The following is a 25,067-nucleotide window of genomic DNA, read 5'->3' as shown; positions in this document are numbered from 1 at the left end:
GTTTAGAATACTACGTATTTATTATTATTATATTTATTGGTCTGTAGTGGCGTTCAGCTAGGAGTCACAAAATATTTATTTAGGAGATGTGTCCATCCAAAAACCTACCTTAACCGGTAGATTACCTAATAATAGTGGGATTCAGGTCCCCTGGACGTCCTTCTTATCGACTCCCATGGTGGGTGCAAACCATGACGGAAAGATAATTGTACGAATGGATAAATCTTCAGATTTGGTCCAGGCTTTGTTTCTATCTTTATAATTTCTCCAGGTGCATGCCTATTTTTTTCTTATGGTTCCCATATCTCTCAAGTTAAGTCGTCAACACAGTAACACAAGAATAAATATTTCACTTAATTCTAATTATTCAGAATTTACCAACTGGTACAAGCGGACTGAAGAATATTGTCCTGGCATCAACTACCACAGCAATGGGTGAGAAAGTTCACAGAATCAGCCACAGTGAAGAAATATCTCCTGTCTATGCTCCCTTAGAGATCCCTTCTTAAGTTCACAAATATCATTTCACAGGTAATGTAAAACAATAATTTATTCAAGAAATGAAAAAATTAACATATTTGAATAGCATAAAAAAGAAAAACGTGAGAGGTATGTATATGGTACCAGCGTATTGCATTCTTGAGTCACAAGTTATTACAGTAATATTAAATATATATGTATTTGTGTGTATTTATAGGTTTTTTGTAACATTTATTTATATCCACTACAATTATCGTAGTCTTAAAATTATTGTCTTCAATTCATGGATGCTAATTCATGACAAAGATTTGGTAGAATAGTAATGATGAAATGCAAAGAAATAGACTTATTCAATCAATATTTTTCAGAGAAAGAAAACAGTAAAGTTTAAGATTCTTCATAGTGTAATCCTTATATAAGGACCAACATTGAGAACAGATTGTTATTATAATGATAATAGTCATATATCTATCAGGTTCATAATAAATACAATTAATTTTTTATTTGGGAAAACTACTAGGAAAATATCTTCCTGTAATTTCCAAAAACAGGGATTTGTACAAGGTGGATTAGAGTTTTTTGGCATGGAATGACAGATAAAAACATCACAAGAATATTTTAACTAATAAAATTAATATTTTTTTCACTTCATGGCCCACAATTTCAGATTTTTTGTGTGTTAGGGCTACACGCAGGGGAGACAAGAATTAGTTTCAATTCCAGTATTTTCCCAGGCTTTCAAGGATAAAAATTCATTTCTCGAGGTGTTGTCCCACCATAATTACTACCTTGTGTCATTGATGTAATCCAATGGAAACTGCTAAATTTACATTTGCAAATATGTCTGCATTTCCCCCTGTATCGCATCAACATAATGAAATAAGAATGGGTAAAGAAAACTCCAATGGCCGTAATAATTAGTTGCAAATCTCTCGTCAGACCAATTGTTGTGTTGGTTTAACGGGAACCACGTCAGGGACCAACCACAACCTCTCGACCAGAATACCCTCTGTGGTGGTTTACGGGAAATTAATCCGCGACAGGGACCAACACACAGCCACACGCACACTATCCTGACTGAAATCCTTCACAAGGCTGTGAGACCCTGTTAAAGAATTTCAGATGGAGATGGAATCTTTCACGAGGCTGTATAGTAGACCCCGTTAAAGATTCCTGGATATTCTCAAGCATACACTTTGTGACTGGCACAGACCAATCACACACAAGCACACAAGAAACACACACTCAAAAGGGCCCAACTTCTGGGAGAATCTGAACACAGGTAAAGAGCGCAACCAGGAAATGCGTCGAACACATGTGTTTCAGCCACAAAGTCGCCCTCTTCAGCGAACCGAAGGGAAAACACCTCCAACCCAACACAAGGTTGAAAAGTGATACTTTTGGAAAATATTTTGAACCTACTTGATAATATAAGAGAAAATCAGCGGGCCCCTAATTTGGTGAAAAAAATCATTCCCATTCTCAGTTTTTATCCATCAAAGTATTCTCATTCAAATAAGTATTTTCCAAACAATTATCACACAGATGTAGTGCAGCAGTAAGTGGGCAGTTTTTTCATAATGCTGCACCACATTAGCTTGATTAAATTCACGAATGCTCCTTCAGTGTATACACATGATTCTTTACATTTTTGCAAAATACATAACACATTGAAAGTTACCAGTTTAAAAAAAAATTGCAATATCAGTCATTCATATTGAATTGAGTAAGATATTTTATCTCCTTCTCTCCACTACCAATGTTCTTGTAAATTAACATAAATTCTCAAAAATTCCAGGTTTTACCTTTCAATACCTTTCAGTCTTTTCCAGATTTTTTAAAAGGTTTTCCCATTCCACCCACAAGCCTCATTGGCTGCAAGGTGAGGTGGTGCAGCCAATAAAATGTGCCTTTTCAATGGATTTCCGTGATTTAGCCAAGAAGACTAAAGATATCTCTTTGTGAAGTGAAGACCGTGTCAAGGATATTAAGGGAATTATGCCAGGTCATAAAGCTCTTACAAAGCAGATAGAGCTGATGTTAGGGTCCATAAGTGAAGATATTAAATAGAAGATTAGTGAAAAATTGTATTTGATGCAGGTGTAGAGAAAAATGGAAAAGTGTACATGGCGGAAAAGAAAACAAAGAACCTTTAATTAAGTAAATTCAAAGAAGGTAGGAAAACTAGATGCAGGGCGTACTGAGATGAAATGGCATGTTGGACAATATTATTACTTTTTATTTAAACACAGAGGCTCAATTAAGATGCATAAAAGAAATGATGCTCATAGTTACATAAATGTTTGGCACAAACCCATGAACATTGGCTGTAACATAGCTCATCAAAAACCTACCCTAACCTGGTAGACTGTCCTATAAACTTCTAAAAATTATTTTGAGCACACTATATTTATTGGCGAGATAAACCTCTTAAAGTATTTTTCTTCCCTGTTAGAGTTTTTCTCAGAGCTTCCATGCATAGTTTCTGGAATAACGTGATCATCTGCGACTTGATTTCCTTTTTCTGAGAAGCATCAGATTTTTTAGTAGGATAGCCTCAGAATCACAGGGACAACATAATATTACTACGAGGGGATGCGATCAATTTGTGCTGCGTTTACTTACCTAACCAAAATATCTGGGTGTAGCTGATAAATAAAGTTCATGAAATATATTCCTCAGAGTAAAATAGGATTTTCTTGAGGAAATCTGTTTGGGATTTCCAGATCCCAAACAGATTTCCTGAAGAGAAGCACTTGGAAGAAAACTTCATCCTAGGTGGGGTCAGAATAAAATAAGGGTGAAAGAGTTGTTGAAGTTAAAGAGGAGTTGATTTAACATTAGAACATTAGGACTGAAGCTGAAGAAGGGAAATTTTAAGATTGAGTGGGCCAGGCTATGTAGAACAATTTAGGAATTAATGAAATAAAGTGGGCAGGCACAGATCCTTCCTGGGGTGGTAGTTGGAATGATGATAGATTATGAAGGTGAACAAAATATAGCACAAAGCAAATTCACAACTCTGCATAAGTTCAGTTTTTCCACAACGAGTGAGATGTTGGCTCCATAGATGACATAATCAATCTATTTCATGAAACTCCAAGAAGCTATCAAGATTGATTATAGGCTTTGTGACTGCATTTGGTTTATGATAACTTCTGGAGGCAGAGTTGGCATCCCCAATGGGAGTGTGACATAAGTTCAATTTCATAATATAACATTATTGGATTGGGTGATTTTCATTGATCCATGAAATTATTAATCATTTGCTGGAGTATAAAATGGAAAATGTGTGGAAAACAATTCTTAAGACATGGATTGATGAATAATCAAAATATGTAGAAAATATAGCTAGACAGTGCTGCTACTGCCCTCACAATGTCCACCTCAGTGAACCTCAATGTAAGAAATCAGTGGGGTTCATATCGCAGTCACCACAATACTAACCAAACATAACTCGTGAGCTTAGATAAGGAGAAAATTGGCAATATATTATGCTAAAATTTCAATTCGGAAAGGCTTGTGAGGATTTTCAGCACAAGGAAGGCACAGGAAGTTTCTATCAAAATTCATTTATTCACATCACATGGATCACATACATTACATAACATTTTGTACAAGAGTCAAGAATTAGAATGAGACTCAAAAATGCCTTGTAGCAAAGGTTTTGGAAATTTCTGTACATCCCACAGACAATAGCCGAACAGAGATTTGCAAGTTACAAAATGCGAAAGACAATTCACATCCAAAGTTAAGGTCAAATGTATGTTTTCTTGTGCTGGTATTCGTGCAAAAGTTAGCATGATACATAATATTATTATTATTATTATTATTACTTTATATCAGCACAAAAGTGTATGAATGCATACTTTAATAGCTTTAATCAAAGAGGCATTCATTTACCACAGTGAGATTTTTGCTTGAGCCAAGTAAAAAATAATCTTCTCTAAAACTTCAGCCAAATCCAAAAACCAGTATCACTCTGTAAAAGTTTCCTATCAAAACACACTGATGCAATTAAGAAAGTTTTCTCCATTCTCACAAAAAAATTGCAGCACAACTGATGGATGCACCCTATAATATAGAGTGCAAAACAAAAAAAACAATAATTAATAGACCACATGCATCTCCCACACATGGGAAAAAATAAATATTTCATCTGTATTGCACACACCAACTTCTTTCTATGCATTTATATGCATTCATCTATATTTTGCTATACCCTCCCTTATTGCTTTTTCTATTGAGTCGGAGAAGTCTGTCAATATCACACAGTATACTCGATTCTTAACAAGCAGTTGTCATTCATCACATATTCTACATATATTAAATATTTGTAAATGAGGTGACATACCAAAAATAGGTAACTCCATAGAAAATACTTCAAGTTTCATATATGCATATAGATAATATACATATACGTATGTATAAATTTGGAGGGAACGTGAGCACATATTATATAAGATTTCTATACTTTTTAAATCTTCTTAATAGTAATGTGGCAAATAGTAAGAGTAAATAATATATATGTGTAAATATATATATTATGTGTCAGCGGAAAATAAGGTCCAAAGTCCCCACTCCTCCTCCCCACACTAATCCAACCTTAACCAGGTGATGCACTGCATTTGACAAACTGCCCTCTTTGAGTGTCCAAAACACCCAATATCCAAAACGCCTCTTCCACAGGAGGTCAAGGGGGAGGGGAGGTTTCTTTTCACCGTAGCATTAGCCCCGCCTGTCCCACCACGACGTGACCTTGCTACGAGCCTAGCCTCACAACGACACCAGCTTGGGGGGCACAGCATCCGGACTCGACATCTCCACCCCCACACCACCTGTGCTCGATGTGCCAGAGTTGCGCTGTTGGCTTGAGCACGATGGCACCATCAGGGGTGGCAGGGATGAGGTGGCACACCCACCACCCACTGGCGTCAGACCGGTACCGCCCTCCATCAGAGACTCAAAGTTGAATGGGATCCCAGCCGAGGGTGTCGTTATGGGGACGCCGGCCACCTCAGAGGCAGCCGACCCTCCACCGGGGAGCACGTGGTGTGCGGGGGCGAAGGCAGCAGCCACCGACAGAGTGGTGGGCCGGGGCGGCCTGGTGTTGTGATGTACGGGGGGCGGCGAGCGTGGTGGGGGCAATGAGGGTGGGCAGGGGGGATGTGCCCTGCGCTCCATCACCTCTACCATCTCGGAGTCGTCGTCATGGAGGTTGAAGATGAGGGGCTTGACATCTGGGGGAGATGATGGGGCATGTTCAGGATTTGCAGTCAGACGACAGCTCACCTTGTGAGCCTCCAGGAGGAATTCCAGCTCTTCTTTCTGGAGCTGGAGCTGCTGGATCTCCTTCTGCAGGCCTTGCTTCTTCTGCTCCAAACCCTCCGTCTCCTGCAAATGATCAAACATGAGAATTTTCGTTAGACAACAGATCATCAAAATGTCTTGAATGCATATTATTCACATTGTCTCTTTTAATTGCTACAAAAAAACATTTTGCAGGATCAGATTCATAAAAATTTGGTTGCACAGAAAACTAAGAATATTATTCAAAATTATTCAACTATTAGTTGAGTTGCCACAGAAATGGGCATGAAACTAACAATGATCTCTAGCATTCCAATGGTCATACAACTGACATGAATGAAACATTAACTGCCAATACAATGCTGAAGGCCCGTTTCACTTGGAAAGACACAGTAAATACTTTGAAAGAAGCTGCATGAGAAAACAAAAGGTTTCTCAAAGCTGCTAGTAAATTTACAAGCCTTTCCAAATTTACAACCTGAGACTGCCAATGGTTATAAATGGTGCAGAACTTGTTAGTTGCATACATTAAACAGCATGAAAATTTCAAAGTTTTGCATTACACCTAACCTTTTCCGAAGTCTTGTAAATTTTCAATTATCTTTGAGAAACAGGCTCTAGCCCTTAATGTTTTGAATGTCCTTTAGCAAGTATGCAGACTGACTAGCAAATTAACAAAGAAAATTACTTTTCCTCCAAATTGTGAGAAATTTGTCCTTGTTTCTATATACAACCATATTTTTTATTCCCAATCAACTAATTATGCTGTGCATACTTAAGAAACATGTATTCTTAAGCTTTATTTCCTTACGAGGCTGCTATTGAAATAACAATTCCTATCATTAAGAATCCAGCAGGGACATAATTTTTAATTTTGGGAAGAGGATATTTGGAAAATGTCATCAGAAGTTGAATGATAGTAGGTATAACATTCGTATATTATGTAGAAATGTGTTCTTCAATGGAGATACCTTTGGTATTTGAATAAACATAACCTAGAATATCACCTGTCTAATCAAATGAAGTGGATTTGACAGGTATTGTAATTTCTTGATATTGATAAATATTTGTACATGCTCTTATAAGATTACTGTTACCAAACGGCTGCTATTAATAAACAAGAGAATATCACAGCTAATTAAGGGTCAATAGTCACCAAAACATTATTTGATAAACTAGCTTCACCACCTAACCTAAAAGATCATTTATTATCTACCATAATAAAATGCGAGTGGCACAAAGTTTTCAGCAATGGAATTCATTGTGTTTTGCATAAATATTGAAATATTTTTTATTTTACTCGCGGCTTTTGTGGCTGATAGGATGTCAAAAGAATACCATTTGGTTATTATGTATTTATATCAAAATCAGTGTCAGATTGAATTACCGGTCAACATTGCCAAGGGTTTCAAATTAATTTCTATTAACAGTGATCCAAAAATAATAACAATTATCTGTATGACCATCTACGAAATAAGAGAAGAGGTAAATATTGAAAATGTTAAGTGAAAATTTTATCTTGGTTCTTGAATTCCATTTCAAATTTATAACAGCTACACAACAAGAAATCGTTCAGCAGAACACTAAACAGAAAGCTGAAAACTTGTGTGCATGGGAGTATATTTCCTACATTCTCTTATATTCTTCCTTCAAAGAATTCCTTTGGCTATGGATTAAAATTAATGAATTTTAGGCTACATAAGAATAATACTTCTACTTCCTAGTTACACATTTCACTCGTACAATAAAATGAAGAAATAACCAGAAAAATCAAATACGAAATTGATCCCAAGAGATTTTCCAAATCAACCACAATGAATTTTGTGAAAGTTCGAATTACTAATACAAATGGTATGCACAAAATTTAACAATGTGCAAATTGCCAATCACTGATTAGCACATCAATATGGAGAGACAGGATCCACATGATCTGTATTGGCATAATGGCATTCAAAATATCATGATTGGGGAAAATGCATTAAATTTATTGTTATTGCAGGTAAATATGATCATTAGCAATTCAAAATTGTGTAATTAATGGCAGTATTTAGCGAATGTTCACATAATTTAACACCAGAGTTAAGAAAAAAGCTACTAGAGCCCCACAGGCCCCTTTAAGGGAAAGGGCATGGTGAGGGGAGGGAAATACTGTGGCACTAGAAGTCCACAAACCATTAGCAAATTGCCAAACTCACCAGGAGCAGGGAGTTAGTGTGATCCATCCTTCTCTTGCGGCACCTTGCAGCTGCCATCTTGTTGCGCTCCCTACGCACCCTTCTCCTCTCCTCCTCCTCTGGCGATAACTATCGAAAGAAGAAAAAGAACCATCATCTCTCTTCCTCCACTCTCCCTCCAATATGACTGATCAAAACAACCTTTTAACTCTTCACTACGATGTGACCAAAATTAACAACAAATGGCTAATTTATCGCTTAACATGAAAAGCATACCCATTAGTTGTGAGAAGATATACAAATTGAAGCAGAAAACTTTTTCAAAGCAAACCTAATTAAATGGGTAGTTCACTGTGTTTTCATATATTTTCACTACCACACTCATTTCATGCACCAAATGTTCCTTTTAATTTAGGCCTTGGTCCACACTTTTCTTTATGCATTTGAAAATGTTCAAACCCCATTGAGGCATTCTGATTCCAAACAAAATTTGATCGCCCAAGGTGACCATCAGTTAGTTCTATTACCCTTTTTCTGTTCTTTGCAAACATTATGACACCCCCTCCACCCTCCTGTGACCAATGATTATTTTGGGCCTTATTAAGGTTCTGAAAGCAGCTTGACTCAGAAGGAAAGTCAAGGAGTAACTTTTTCCAAGCATGCAGGTTTTACTTCAAATAATTACATAACAGCTCTATTTATGGACGAAGAATAAAAGTGTACTAATTTTGGGTTCATTATTTGATTCAACATGCACATAAATTGACTGTGTGTGTTGTGCATTCCCCACCACTTGTGCTAAGCTGAATATTGCTTTCCATTCAAATACACGTTCCCACACATCAACTAACTGTGCAAATGAACTAACCCTCACCCTGTCATCCTTGACTGGTCGCCGGCCTCCCACATTCCTCCGCCCCTGGCCCCCCCCTGAGGGCGTACCGCCGTTGACCGTCGTGTTGGCCGTTGTGTTCGCCGATGACTGCCTCCTGGGCACTATGGCCGTCACTGTGGCACTCCCACCCTGCCACGTTTTGCTGTCCACACTCGTGAAGGTGCTGCCCTCTGAAAAAACAAAAAATTCATAAGCTTGATGCTTCCAAGTGCGCAAGGTGTTTGTTTACGTATGCAATATTTATATTGAACGTACATAAACAATTTTCAAATGTGAACAGCTAACATGAGCCAAGATATTTTATAAGCATGAGATTAGTTAAGACCCACACAGAAGACAAATGGATAGAAGAGGTCGTAATAGCGTGTGGGTGGGGCTTTGATAGAAAAGAAATGAGGGCTAAAGTAACCCATTTAAACAAAAAAGACTGATGGTCCACAATACATTGTTTGAGCCTTCATCATGGATATGCAATATTTATTTAAATATGGCTACTGTAGCATAACCAAAATAGTAAATGGAATATGTGCCATTTATAACAGCACATGGTGCCTTCATGTAAACATTGGAGTGCTTACACAATTGATGGCTCTTTGAAAAATTTACATAACATGCAACACACAATCATTATGAATTGTTAATATTGGTGCACATCAAAGGCTCATCTTAGTCCTTGATTTCTATGCTGAATGAAAAGGTACATACAGCACACCTAAAACTTTAATATTTCATTTGGGAAGCCAAGGCACCTCCCTCATGTAAGAATAAATACAATAATTTCTAGCATAAGGATTTTACACATTAATGACAGGACGAAAATGTAAAAAAAACCATGAGTGAGGAAAATTGACATGAAAATATAAAATGAACAGTTGCAGCCAAAGGTACAAAAGAGCCAGCTTATATTACTTGTGATGGGAAGAGGAGTAAGAAGATGAACGAATGCAATTAAGAATGAGGGGACACTATCTCAGATGAACGGAAAGTTAGAAGCTGCTGAAGGAAGTACTTTGTAGTTCATAATGGTAGTTTAGTGAATGACAAAAACCAAAAATACATTAGATGGTTTAAAAGGAAGCAGGGGGATTGACATACTACATGAAAATTGGGTAGTAACAGCATTGAATAACAAGAAAATATTCATGATTTTATGGTGTACTTGTGAAAACATGTGCAAAAGTATTTAACAATTTGGTTTTTACTCAGCCCGTAGAAATTGCTTCACATATTTTTACCAAGTTTGGATGGACATACCCCCATTCTACATTAATTATACTATTGTATTATAGGATGGGGACCACTATAGAATGTAAGAATTACAAGTATAGGGCAAGCAATCATGTAAGTATACTGAGTGAAGTGCTTAGTGAACTGTTGATTGAAAAGAGGATGAAACATAACATTGAACAAAATCTGGGAATGGAGACAGCAGTCGCGTGATAAGAAAAGTAATTACTTAAGAGCAGGGAAAGTAAGTGAACTGAAATAACTGAAAATTTCTTTTTTTTCTACGCCCATCCCAAAAAGAAGGGTGAAGGATTAGGACACTTCACGAGCGTTGGCTTCAGCATGGCCGAGCCAATTAATACTTCTTTCGCAGCCACCGATTTGCCAGGGAATGATCGATTCTTACCTCTTGGGACGGGCTGCACGACCGGGGGCACGAACCCTGCCTCGTTCTGGTGCGGCGTCGCCGCGTCAGCCTCGCTCTGAAGCTCGATGAAAGTCTGCTCGATGTTGCGCAGCGTAGTGGGCGTCAGCGTCGGAGTTGTACGCGTCGGGACGCCGCAGTTGAGACCGTCGAATGCGACAAACTGCAAAGGAGAGACGGGAACGGGTTAGGAACGCTAATCCGAAATCGCATGCACGTAGGGCACCGCCTTTTCCTCTCTTTCAACCCGGGAATTTCCTCGCCAGGAAACGAGAGGGGAAAAAAATTAAATTCCATTGGCACGCTTCTCAAAGCTAAAATCAACTTGAAAAATTCTCGGAAAGGACTTGTAATATGCGAAACCACAAAACATCTGAAAAGTAGATGTGACATAAACATGAAAATATATTGATTCCTATCAGAAAATTCTACACAAATAAGCTTTTCCAAGGGCTTTTAAATTAAAATCATAGCTTTGAGAAACGGGACCCATGGGCGTTGGAATTGAGTGGCGCCGTCGGCAGTGTTTAAAATATTTTTAGCACAAAATACCTAAATCAATTAGCATGATGAGGAATCATGATCATTTTTCACAATCGATTCTAAAGAAAGTACAAACACTACTCCAGAGTAAATTTATCCTATATAATCACTAAATATATACTGCTACAGAACTTCTGTCTTTGGTAGATGGGCGTGTTGTAGGTTTTTCACAATACGAAATATTTCCTATGCAGTTAAGCGCCAATATGACCTATTACATATAGAAATAAGCATAATAGGGCTCAGTCCAATCAATTGGGAAAGAAGTTTGAACAAGCTCAAGAATATTTACTGGAGCTAGTAAGAAAACGGTCGAAGTTATACTTAAAAATTGAAAGCATTACTCATTTCAACACACGAAACGGAAAGATTTCTATAAATATTTACTAGAGTTGCTTCAATAGAATGATGCAAAGAAAACTACAATGGAAAAGAACTTAAAAAAATATTTGTTACTCAAAATTGATTTCAGTTGATGTGTTTTAACAAACTTAACTCTTGAGGCATCGTGTAAAAAGAAGGAATTCTCTCTTTATGGAGTTACTGCCTGTCGAATAGCAGGCTAAATTACTGGCATTAATTTGATTTGCAGCCATAGATATCTCTAATAACATCGCGGATTTCCTTTTACACCGGATAAAAATTGGATGTCCGGTCGACTTGGTCGACCCGACCCCCGAATGACAGAATACATTAAAAAGACCAGCTCTCGCCTTTTCAAGGTCTCCAAGGGCAAATATTATCTACTGCTAGCAAGCGCCTCCCCACACAAACATAACTCCAATCGCAGCCCATTTGGCTGGATGCGAATCCATCGATAAGCTCCGCATCACATCAGATATTTATGCAGATGCTCATGCACGATGAAAGGCGCCTGCTTTGCGAAATTACACCAGGGGACAAAATGACCTCGAGACTTGATCATGTTTTATTCAATCTTTAAACGTGTCAGAAAAGCACAACTAAAGTCAGCAGCTTTCGGCGATCACGACAAACGAGTGAGCAGTGTCTCTCCATCGTGGGCACTCTCTCTTACTATTTCTCGCCCCACGAGGGGGAAAGAGGCCCGAGACACGATGCTCATCGCTCGAAACGGGAATCTTTAGTCACGCAGCAATTCCGGATGAAGAAGAATTCGCACCCGTCGACGATTTCCGCCCGGGATGGGGAGGGGGGGGATTATGGCGAGAAGGAGATACACATGCGCATGCGCGGATCCGCTCGCCGCAATACCTCGTCCATTGGCCGCCGCTACTGCGACGTGCGAATCAAGGTACCGAACGCGGGACCGCACGCATGCCCGCGTCGTCTCCTAGTCGCGTGGACAAATATTTGTTTTGATCCGAGGGCGCATTCGCTTAGCGCGACTGGCTGCACTTCCGGGTCTGGTGCGTGCCCAACACTAATTGTTACAGCGTACCCTCGAGGGCGGAGGTGCCGTATAGGAACCAAGGGTGTCGGGGCCATTTCGACCGATTATGGGGGGGATGTGAGTTGGCACAATCGTGCCCGATAGAGGGAGAGCACGCGTCGCCTCTCTCCCCCCCTCCCTCTCACGGAAGCATGGCAAGCACACATTTTCCCTTCCGAGGGATTAAATGAAACGAAGTTAGGCACGGAAAGTGAAGCACGCTTCCATTGTGTCAAGTCCCAGGCAATTGGCAGAATCGAACGATAGACTTCAAAAATTCCACAAGTCTGTCAATATAAAAACCATAAACAAACAACGATGCCATCCCTACATAAACTGCCACCTTACACAAAACAAATGTCTCCTTCCGATTTGCGGCCATGGAGTTTGTAACAATCCTCCTTCCCTCGAAAAATGTCTAAAAACTACTGGTCAGACATTCTCTATTACCGACCCTTGGAGATCATTCTTTCGTTCTTTAAAATCACAAAGCTTTTTCAAACATTTTCTCCACGTGCTCCTCCGCCATGTACAAACGCCTATGCGGTTACGTATCCGACCTATTCAAAACTATTCAGCTTCAAAATCCTTAACTACTCCATTCAATTGGGCCCGACGCTGTACCTGCGGCATCTTCAACATTCCCCCCCTCTCCCAACCGCTTTTGACGCTTTACCATTCTTCCCCCCTTTCATGGGACAATACCAGTAATGCTGTTTACCCCGCGTTTTACGGTGGCCAGTGCACAACACCCCATAAGATTCGTGTTAGCTAACTGTTACACCAAGCTTATTAGGACCACTTTACAATTGTTTCAATGCTTCCGTAATCGCTTTACTCGGCGGTCCTCGTCAGACGTGACGATGACCGCCGAGTACCAGAAGAATGATGTCATGTACTTTGCTTAGTCATAACTTGACAATTTCACCGGGTATGTATGTATACACACATGAGTGGGTGCGGCGCTAAAATCCAGACAAAATTAAATTTCAATTTCCCGCCATATCGTAGTTCCACTAGAGGTCTCGATTGGCGTTCTTGAAAGCTATAGGCATCTAGTTAAAAGTCATAACCTCAAAATGGCCGAGATGTTACGTACAAGTGAGGAGTACAATCGAAGAACCGTTGTCATCGAAAGTGCTCACGCTGGGCGTTATATTTAGAAATAATTAGATTCATCTGGTACCCCAGATCAACCGTTTACGATATTTTGGCTAAGTATAATGCTTCGGAGAAGTCTGGGGAAAGTTTCGCTAACCCGGCGAGGAAATCTCATACGAGGAAACGCGGGCTAATGCGGATTTAAGCGCCATACCCTGACCAGACCAGAATCCCTATTGTCAGGGCGTTTGCCCTTCGTTAAAACGCTGCTTCGGTGAGACAACGTCCACCCCTTCAGCGACAGTGTTTGTGCAATCGGCACAGGAAAAACAATGGCGAACGAAAGTGTAAATGACGAACGTGTACCTTTCCAGTGTTAGTGAAGGAGAAATTGAAAGAAAGACCACTAGTGGGTTGGCAATTGGCCTTAACTTAAAGGAAGAACTAAAATTAGTGTGTGTGAATATATATATATATATATATATATATATATATATATATATATATATATACATATGTATATGTATACACATATGTATAACTACGTATTTATTAACGTACATACGCCGAGGGCACGGCGCGGCTGGATGGATTCTTGTCCCCTGGAAGGGGAGACAGAAAGGGACGGGGGACAGATGAATGCGCGAGTGCAGTGCAGATGTGAAGGACAGTGACGGGTGGCGGGGTACCCGCGGAGGGATGCCCGTGGTGCAAGGGGAATAATCGCATGGTATCTCCCGGGAGGGGGACGGGTCTGCGCCCGTTGAGAGAGTGGGGAAGCGAGGAAAGGGCGTCAGGCGAGGGCGTGAGGCGAGTGGACCTACGCGTCGAGTGTATCGTGTGTGGGGCAGGCGGCGCCAAGAGATCCCATGATGACGCAGGTGCGACCATTTGTGACGGAGGACCGCAAAAGGAGACAGCGAGGTCACGCAAATTTGACCTTTCCGATGGCGACGGGTGCCTGCCTGCATCTGCATCTAAGTGTCGGGAGTGGGGAACGGGATAGAGAGAGAGGGGGAGAAATTGCGAGAGAAATGCCTCGCCGCCTGAGGGGCTTGAACCACTTCGTTTTCCCCTCGCAACCTATCCGGGGGAGGGGTTCACCTACCCCATCTCAACACACACAAATACGTAGAAATCGAAATGGAGTTAACGGGACATGAATCGATTTATTGACTATGAAATTCCCCTAAAAATTCTTCCGCAGACCACCTTCACCTTTGGCACTAGACGCGTCCACTCGAACCCGGTTCATCAAGTTCCATAATCAATTCCAAACTACCGAGAAAAATCAGTTTAATCAACCCTAAAAAGGATCGTTTGATAGATGATAGAGTTTGAGGGAGATCAGCTCGCACGAACTCCCCTGAACAGGCGGCGCCAAATCCACGCATTGAGGCAAAAAGAAAGCCACTACTGGGTGTATTACTCTAAGAGGAGTGTGTAATCAGAGGCGCCACCCGGATTCGAACCGTGGCCCTCACTCCATCTCCTCCATCCATTCAGATTTTCTCCTTCCTTGGGCGTCGCTGCTGGACGATGTGCGATAAATTCGCAAGACGCTCAAGAAAGATAACTGTGCCATTGAATGGACCATCAATTCTAAACGAGGAAAAAACATTTAAATAAACGCGATGGAAACCTTCTATATACGATAATTATCCACAGCGCGAGTTTCCACAACATTCCCAATACACACAACAACCGTGGTGTGACAAATCACCCCGAGGGAGACAAGACTGCACCTACCCCCTTCCCCCGCACTCTTTCGATGTGTGGGAGCGGTCTGTTCCCGAGGTTCCTGAGAATCGCGCCTGACCAACACCCATCATCCCTTCGACACCGAGCCGAGACATTTCAAATAGAACAAACGACCATGGAGAAAAAATACGAACAATGCGCTTCTATCGGAGTTAATTCAACTAGACAATGGGAACGAAGCGAAGGCTTGAAAAGATCATCTGCGTAAGCCACTTTCGCGGAGGTAAGGAGACTTTTTTTACCGAAAGGGGAGCGGTTTATCCCCATCAAATGGAGCCCAAGCCAGACAACCACCCAGACACCTCCCCGCCAAATCCCCGACAACATGCCGACACCAACGAGGAAAGGAGGGGAATTATTGTGAACCTCGAAGGGGCAAGACCACAGGGGGGAGGGGTATTGCCCGGGTCAATCGTCCCGATCGGAAGGGAAAAGCACACTGTTTGCGATAGCGTTGCGCTAAGGTCTCTCTTTATTTCACTTCTTTTTTTCCATATTATAAATGGTAGCGGAATTGGTTGATACCACTCCGATGACAAGTGGGAGGGGGGCTGAAAAAGGTGGCCGCGCACAAGCAATCTCCACCAAGAGATCAAGAGAGACACCCGTCCCGAGACTCCGTCCTCTCCCCTCCCCCCACAGTCAGTCCGAGCGCAAGGAGCCCGCCCACTCGAAACGCCCGACTAGATGGCGGCGGTGGGAGAGGGAACCGCGATGGGGTGACCATTCGCTCGAAGACCGGGGCAATGGACAGTAGTTTCTGGGAGGGAGGGGTGAGACCACCCCTGTGGGATAGGCGAGGACGCGTTGGCCGATGGAGTTGTCAAGACTGAGGTGTCCAAGGAGTAGCGTGCCCCTCGGGGAGACACCGGAGACGGGGTGGGAGGTGAGGCAGGCGGAGGAAGAGAGAGCACTCTCTCTTAAGTGTAGCCCCTTCCTACTAGTGTCAAAAGAGTAGGAGGGAGAAGGTCGAGGCGTGCCTCTGTCCACCACACGCACCCGCTTAGCACCGCGTACCACCAACACCACCCACCCACCCTTCGGAACGCCGCGGCGGTGCCCCACAACACATTGCTTCCAGCAAGGCCGGAGTCAAACAACACCGCCACCGAGAGCACCAAAGGTCCCCCCAATGTGGTGACCAGGTCATCCCCATTGGAGACCCTTCCGTCAACCCAGCCGCCACATATATCTCCGCATCTCGTCCGCAATTCCCTTATTTGGCACCGGGCATCAGTCGCACGAGGGAACTTGGGCGAATTTTTTTCGCGCGGGATGACGTCACCGTACGAAAGCGTCGCGCGCGGGGGATTAGGAGATTCGCCGGAGGGGGTTGGGGAAACAGGGGAGGGAGGAAGTAGAGACCGCGGAGAAGGCCACTTCCGGTGCAATTGGTGCCTCCGGAGAAGGCGCCATTGTCGAGGGTGTCGTCCACACACAGCAGCACTCCACCCATAATGGAACGTTAACTGTGTCCAGCTTAAAGACTGCGCACCAATTTCCGGGGCGGCGTTGGCTCTGGTGGTGGATCGCGCGGTGAATCTGCGACCCCCATCTCCCCCCCCCCCAATGATGGTGGTGTCCTCACCTGTTGGTACCAGTATTCGGGCGGGAACCCCGTGAGGTCCAACGGCTCGGCGGTCGCTTCCATCACAAGCTCTCTTTCTTGGGGGGGTCTAATGGGGGGCAGTGGTGTCCGGCGTCGCCGGGTTTCCTGTTTCGTGTTCGTTCGTTCGTTCGGAGGTTGCAAGAGAGGTCGGAGGTCGTCGTCGTGGGTCGGTCGGGCACCCGCCTCTCCTCTCCTCCTCTCCTGCCGCGATACTCTTCTTCCACACACTTGCCTCCCTGAGGCTCTAACTCGATCCTCTCCCCCTGCCATCCCCCGCCCCCCCCCCCACAGAAGGGGGGAGGCCGCCCCCTATTCCGGGAGACGAATCCAAAGGGCGGCGGGAGAGGAGGGAGCAGAGCAGTGCGTTCCCGAGGGAACGCATCCCCCACTCCAACGTGTGACGATGGGAGCGCGCGGATCGGGGTGGGCAGGGTCCACTTTTAAACACTCTCCCCTTCCCTCCCTCTGTCCCGCGCCCCCCCTCCCATTCCGCAACCCCACTGCGCGCGTCGTGCGATCCCGCCGCGGCGGAGAGATGGCGCAGGGAGCCGTCACCCCCTTAGCCTCTGCCCTCCCCACCGCCAACCAAATCGCCACACTCAGCCCACCGCCGCGAACACCCCGTGCACCATGTACATACCTGCCCACAGGCAGGGGGACTATGGAGTGGGGGGGGGGACGGAATGCGAAACACGGGCGGGCAGGGTGCGCGCTGGCCATGAGCGCTATCTTTGGCGTATTTTGGTTTCGTTTAGCGCCGCGGCGCTATTTTTAGCTCCAAATAAAATCACTGCAAAACGACAATGTGGGAAGTAAACATCTTACACCACGTTTCCCCAAATTGCCTTCTTCGCCACCGAAGGGAGTCCGCGACATTTCCCAGTCCGCCTTCCCGCCGACGGCCTCGGGGGAGTGTGGCCGACCGTTCTGGTGGACCCAGTGAGCTCCATACTTCTAATGACCCCACTACCTCTTCCCGAATCACACTGGCCAAGAGACTGATCCAAGCTTCAGTTAGGATTGTCTTCGATGAAATATTCGCAAGCAAAGTGCGGGAGTGTGCTTTAGTCGGAGGTAAGCCATCACGGCGTGCTGCGTTGAGCAACATCATCTGCTGCTGTCGCGTCCTCGTTTCGCGGGATGAGGTTTCGGTGACTAATACACTCCCGCCGGCACGACGTGCCCCATCACACTTGGCGTGGAGAAGGCAGACAAGTAGTAGCCCCCCGTTCCTTCCTTCCGGCCCACGTGCTCTCTTTCTCATGAGTAAGGAGACGATTAACTTTGCACATGGGGTTGGTAGAAAAGCCCTTCCGATCGGTTCTCAATTTCGCCTCGTCGTTTCGATGCATCGGCGGTACCAGTCATGCCCGCGCATATCCCCCTTTCAAATGCTTTCACACGTTCAATTTGAACACGGGATTTCAGAATCTTTTCCCAAAATACCAACGCTAATGAATTCCAGTCGCAAGAAGAGATTCCGCTACAAGGCGAAATAGTGCTCAAGTGTGCAAATGCAAATTTCTCAGACAATGGTAAGTGAGACGACCATTTTAATGACGAAGTGTACGGAAACCTCAATTCTTATCAAAACAATGTCAAGATTGTCTGCTTTAAATCTCTGATTTCAATTTTGAAATTCCCAGTAGTAGTAGTTTTCTGGGAGGTGACCGACAGCTAAGGTCATTTGTGCCATTATGCACAGATGGGAAAGGAAGGTCAGAGAAAAACCCAACGTCGGCATTGGCCAATCATACTCTAGTCGAAAGGCGCCAAGGGGTTCGCAGTTTAACGTACCATCCGACGGACGTCGTACTCAAAGTGCTCTCCACAAAGCACCTCAAGTAGGCATCGGGATACCACTGAAAAATATCTGCCTCCTCTGGGATTCGAACCCGGGCCCTATCGGTGAGAAGCCAGTACGTTGGCCACCGCACCATACCATCCCGATCCCTTGCAATTCCCGGTTTGAACGATGAATCAATTTTCTTCTGTGTTCACATACTATTTTCCCAACCAACTAATCGCAATACTGTATTCACCCTTTAACACCTGTCATCTGCCCCACACCAAAAGATGCACAGTAGTTTTTTTAGCAGTGAATTTGAAAATGTATTATTACCCCCATCGTACAACGGTAGTAGATATCATCTCAACATAATTTGAGAGATCATGTGTAAAACATGATTTAAATATTTTTTCCACGGAAGATAAGGGATCAGAATAACATTGTCCCGACCGCGGTAGGGTCATATTCGCGTAAAAATTAGCCTGGCGTGTATTCACCCCGTGTTGCAGGGTACTTAAATAAATGAATAAAAGATGCATTCCCTTTTCGCCCTTCGCCCGTAGTGACACTACGTGGGCACAAATGTATTATAAGTCTCATGGTACCACGGTTGGTGAAATCATGCCAAAAATGTTGGAGAAATAAAGTGTAAAACAGAGAGATTTAAGATGCCAATTTCCCCACGAACGAAAAGGAATCATAACGTTATCCGACCAAGCTATCTGGGAAAAGTATTCTGTGTCAGAAGTAACCTGGTGTGTAATCACCCCCGACCACACACACCCTAGCGGTGGCTCGCATGTTATCATTAAGATTGAGAACCGGCAACAATGCGCCCACCTCATAGGAATACATCGCCAACTCTACACAGCGACCTACGGAACCGTGGATGCCTAGACAAACTGCTAAATCAGCACATTGCCCCCAACGCCTACCCCCGCCCAACACGTTACATCCTTGTCAGAAAAAAATACGAAATTTTAATAACCACCTACCATCTTACTGATGCCAACGGGATCTGAGGATTATCAACAAGAACTATCCTCTCTCGACAAGCCAATTAAAGCCACCAAATCTCAAAACTATACTTTCCTCTTCAATTTAAGCCCCCGCAATACCCCAATTGGCATTCTCAAGCAATCTGGGTCTCCAAAAACAAACATTGGCTAATGTGAAACTTCTGCCGAGCCTCTCGAAATCGGAAAATTCGCTAAATTCCTTACCCTCTAGATGAATTACCACCCGAAACTCCATCAAATTTGTCCCTTTCCTCAATTAACCAGTTTCCCAATCGTTTGACAAACACTTCTCGGTTAGATTATGAAGTTGAAAACCTTCCACAATTCACTAGAAGCATTCATTTGGGGACCCGCTAAATAGCACAATACCATGGGAAGAGTACTGGAGAAATGTGATGAAAAGGTTACAAAGGAAATGTCATCTTTCGCCGGTTAGGCCTAATTAAGGATGTGCTGCTAGTATATGGGATCATCATGATGCTGAATTGATTGCAGAAATGAATCGCGTGCAGCGTAGATGAGCTAGACTTGTAAAACGTTGTCATGAACAACTTGAGTACCGTATCAAAATTATTGGAGGATCTAGGCGGGGAATCACTCACGGAGAAGGTTAAATTATAGTTTAAATCTCTTGCATAAATTGAAAGGACTTATCTTTAGCAATGATGCTGAAAATGTTTTATTAGCCCTTTCGTATTACGGTAGGAGAGATCATATCGATAAAAATTCGATAGGTTAAGTGCAGAACAGATCGATTTACGATGTATTTTTTCCCTCAAACGATAAGCGATCTTGTTGTCCGGCCACGCTAATGGGACGTAGCTCTTCAACCTTTGCGTCAAATTAGCCCAGTACTCTTCTAACAAATCCTATTTTTTTATGAGCTTGACCACACATTCCCCAAATGTGCTTCACCCAGAAGAGGCCGTGAGTGAGGGTAACGCCTAAGTATTTAATCGTGTTTACTCATTCCATTTCGGTGTTCCCGATGCAGTAGGCGTTCGGGAGGGAAATGCTCTTTTTCCAAAAAATTCATCACTGCGCACTTTTTTCAAGTTTAATTCTAACTTCCAAGTGTCGCCCCCGTGTTGTGTATTATTAAGGTCATCTGATGAAGCCGCTGTGTCCCCACGGATTACTTCCTATATATAAATTGGAACCCTAGAGCTGTGCTGGCGGGAGTAATAATTATTGCTCCTGGTAGGGTCACCCATGCCAGATAGGTCGAAGGTTAGGAGCCAGACGAAAGGTAGTCCACGCAGCGTCTGTTCCTCAGTGAGGCGGCTGCAATGGCGTCTGACCCCAGTGGGGCGGCCAGTAAGTGATGGTGTCACGTTAAAAACACTATTGAGGAAGGCAACGGGAAACCACCTCAATTATCATTCCCTAGAAAAATATGATGGACAATAGAGATATTTTGAGTCCTGGCAACCACGGGGCTCGGCCCAATCGGCCGTGTGTCGTGCCCGGCAGCGGGGGAGGCAAGGCTTCCGCGGTCGTCATCCCACGAAACCCTTGCAGGGGAAAACCAGCAGCAGCAGGACAGAAGACCCAGGAGAAGAAGACCAAATTAGTTAGAATAGGAACGTGGAATGTTAGGACAATGATGAGGACAGGGAAATAGGAGAATGTTAAGCGAGAGATGGAAAGGGGAAATATAGATATTTTAGGTCTATGCGAGGTGAGATGGAAAGATAGCGGGGATTACTGGAGTGATAAGTATAGAATAATATACAGCGGTGGGGACGAGAGCCAACGAGGGGTTACCATAGTATTAAATGAAGAGGTAGGAAGAAGCGTAGTCAACATAGAGCAGGTAACGGATAGAATACTACTAGTGGAGATAAAAGCAGAACCGACGAACTTAGTTATTATTCAGGTATACATGCCACCGAGCAACCATAAGGAAGAAGAGGTCGATAGGATATACGATCAGTTAGAGGACATGATCGTGTGTGTTCCTGGAGGGAAACATTTGATAGTGATGGGGGATTGGAATGCGACGGTAGGCGAAGGAAGAGATGGTGATGAGGTGGGTGACTACGGTTTAGGCACGAGGAATGACCGCGGGGAGAAAGCAGTTGAGTTCTGCAGGAGACAGGGGTTAGTCATCACCAACACTTGGTTTAGACACCACAAAAGACGCAGGTATACATGGAAAATGCCAGGTGACTCAGGAAGATATCAGCTAGATTATATCCTGGTTAGACACAGGTTTAGGAACAGTGTGATAAATTCTCACAGCTTCCCGGGAGCGGATGCGGACTCAGACCACAATTTAGTTGTTATGAAATGTAGCGTACGTTTCAAAAAGATAAGGCAGGGGCGGCGAGTTAGAAAATGGAATGTAGAAGCATTAAATGGGCTGAAAAGGAAGGAATACAAACAGGCGGTAGAGAAAATCATGGAGGATGGTAAAGGGCTTATAACTATCGAAGAAAAATGGGAAATGATCAAAAAAGGGTTGTCTAAAGCCGCAAAAGACACTATTGGAACCGTTAACGCTAAAAGGACTAGGAAACCATGGATCACGGATGAGATGATTACAAAGATGGATGAGCGGCGAAAATGGAAGAATATAAATACAGAATTAGGCAAAATGAAGTACAAAGAATTGAACAATAAATTGAGGCGGGCAACAAATAAGGCAAAAGACGCATGGTGGAAGACGCAGTGCGAGGATATGGAAAGTCTCCAGAGGAAGGGTGAAATCGGTGCGCTGTACAGCAAAGTTAAATCGTTATCGGGAAGTAAGAAAGGAAGAGCTATGCTAACAGTTAGAGATTAGGCGGGTAAGGTAATAGTTGACGCAGGAAAGATCCAAGAGAGATGGAAGGAGTATATAGAAGAACTGTATAGTAAAGAACTCAGACCAACAAAGTTAGACATTGAAAAAGAAAATGACGTAGAGGAAGATAGCTTAGGTCCAGGCATACTAGACAATGAGATAGAAAGGGCATTAAGGGAGATGAAACTAAATAAGGCCGTGGGGGTAGATAACATTCCCGTGGAACTTTTAAAATGCTTAGGAAAATGTGGGAGGAAGAGGCTATATGGGCTGATCCGTAGCATTTATGAGGAGGGAATCTGGCCGGAAGACTTTGTGAGAGCAGTTTTAGTTCCGATTCCGAAAAAGGTAAAGGCCACGTCATGTGAGGACTATAGGACAATTAGTTTGATATCCCACGCAGCTAAAGTTGTTCTCAGGATCATAAACAAAAGGATAGAGAGTAGGGCAAATGATTACTTAGGGGATGATCAGTTTGGGTTTAGGAAGGGGAGAGGTACGCGTGATGCCATTGCAGTAATGAGATTATTAATCGAGAGGAATATAGAACACAACCAGGAGGTATTTGCCTGTTTCGTAGATTTCGAAAAAGCGTTTGATAGAGTGAATTGGGAAAAACTAATGAGTATATTGCAGAAAATAGGAATAGATTGGAGGGAAAGGAGGCTAATCCGCAACCTGTACATGTCTCAGACTGCTCAGGTGCGGGTGGGAAACGGGGAGTCAGGATGGGCAGTGTTAGGAAGGGGTGTAAGGCAGGGTTGCCCATTATCACCGTTGCTGTTCAACCTGTATGCAGAGGAAATGATCAAAGAGGCATGGGAAGAACTCGAGGTAGGAATGAAAGTGGGCGGGGAATTCGTAAAATCAGTTAGGTTTGCTGATGACCAAGCTTTAGTTTGTCAGTCAGCCAAGGGGCTGCAAGCATTGCTGAGTGAATTGGAAATTCAGTGCGACAGGTATAGGATGAGAATCAACATTAATAAAACAAAGGTTATGCGATTTTCTAGAAAGAAAAAGGGCAAGCTTAACATTAAAATAGGAGGGCAAAAACTAGAGCAGGTAGAACAGTTTACGTATCTCGGTAGTGTTTTGGACCAACACGGTCAAAGTAGTAGGGACGTAAGGAGAAGAATTGCGCTAGGCAAAGAGGCTTTCACGAGGAGGAGGGAGTTGATGACGGGGACTTTGAGTAAGGATGTTAAGAAAAGACTCGTAAAAACTTTGATATGGAGCGTAGCTATGTACGGCGCGGAAACGTGGTCATTGAAGCAGGAGGATAGACGTAGACTGGAGGCTTTTGAAATGTGGGTGTGGAGAAGAATGGAGAAGGTGAAATGGACAGAGAAGAAAACAAATGAGGAAGTACTTGGTATGGTGGGCGAAGAGAGGGGTTTGTTGGGAGCAATCCTATGGAGGCAGGAAAAGTGGATGAAGGGGGTGTTGACCGGCAGTGGGATGTTGAAGACTGTGATAGAGGGTAGAATGTTGGGCAAAAGAGGAAAGGGAAGGAACAGGATAGGGAAGTTGGACGGGATGAAGGGCGGAAGAAAGTACTCAGAGATGAAGAGGGACCTGGTGTAGAGTAGAATTTAGGGTTGTGTTTTGTTAGTAGTCACACAATATTTGTTTGGTAGTTGTGTCCATCGAAAAACCTACCTTAACCGGTAGATTACCTTAAAAAAAATATAAATTGGAACGACGATTTTTGAACCACAAGACAACTGCTGTAATTTTTTCATACTTCAAAAGGATTTTTTATTACTTTCTCATGGCTTAACAGACCTATTTCTAAAATCCTTGATAATCTATCGACACTTGCGCGTCTATTGATGAAGTGTCAAGATATTTCACGATCAATTTCGACTGTTCTAACCCCATTCCCAGCCCCATTCGGAATAGTGGTAAAAAGATCGAAAACCTATGTACACATTTAAAAGAAATAAACATGTACTTTTTAACTGGGTAATTGTTTAACTGGGGAGATAACACCAAGCATTGGTACTACACCTACCAAACAGACCTTCGGGTTGATTACTGTGTTTACGGTTATATATCTAAATAAATATCTTCGAAATGGAACGCTCTTCGACGACGCACAAATATATAAAAACACGGATGTAGATTTGTAGAATATAGAGACACAAAGAAAGGACACTCACAAAATGTTATTTGACGTTTCGATAGCTCGGCTGTCGTCTTCTATATATTATATATATATATATATATATATATATATATATATATATATATGTATATGTGTGTGTGTATATATATATATATATATATGTGTATATGTGTGTGTGTGTATATATATATATATATATATATATATATATATATATATATATTATAAGGTAATCTACCGGTTAAGGTAGGTTTTTGGATGGACGATTTATTCGCAGAGCTACTACCTCTAGATGTATACGCCGAGAATTCACCAATCGACTTTTTTGGAGGGAGAGAGAAAAAAGTGCGATTTGGGGGCGAAATGTTGCCCCATGTGTTCATTCTACAATAACAACAACGCACGCAG

The 25,067-nt window shown here is 43.0% G+C and overlaps 1 protein-coding gene across 3 annotated transcripts in view; it reads right to left on the bottom strand.

Moving 5' to 3' along the window:
• Positions 1-4,036: 4,036 nt before the first annotated feature.
• Positions 4,037-25,067, bottom strand: part of kay (transcription factor kayak) — a 47,608-nt gene continuing 26,577 nt past the window's right edge. Inside the window, exons 1-5 of one of the 3 annotated variants that reach the window (XM_071591486.1) lie at positions 16,915-17,232; positions 10,493-10,673; positions 8,833-9,029; positions 7,986-8,093; positions 4,037-5,874 (exon numbers count right to left, since the gene is read on the bottom strand). In XM_071591486.1, the coding sequence (XP_071447587.1) occupies positions 5,257-5,874; positions 7,986-8,093; positions 8,833-9,029; positions 10,493-10,673; positions 16,915-17,205 (1,395 nt within the window). In that variant the 5' untranslated portion in view covers positions 17,206-17,232 and the 3' untranslated portion in view covers positions 4,037-5,256. Of the gene's footprint in view, positions 5,875-7,985; positions 8,094-8,832; positions 9,030-10,492; positions 10,674-16,914; positions 17,233-25,067 lie in introns of those variants that run through there. The other 2 variants (XM_071591487.1, XM_071591488.1) reach the window with 2 other exon arrangements.

This window comes from Hetaerina americana, unplaced genomic scaffold (genome assembly GCF_022747635.1).
Source record: "Hetaerina americana unplaced genomic scaffold, ioHetAmer1.1.p SCAF_48, whole genome shotgun sequence".
Lineage (NCBI taxonomy): Eukaryota > Metazoa > Arthropoda > Insecta > Odonata > Calopterygidae > Hetaerina > Hetaerina americana.
The sequence above is the reverse complement of the archived record's forward strand: the minus strand, read 5'-3'. Positions and strand labels throughout refer to the sequence as shown.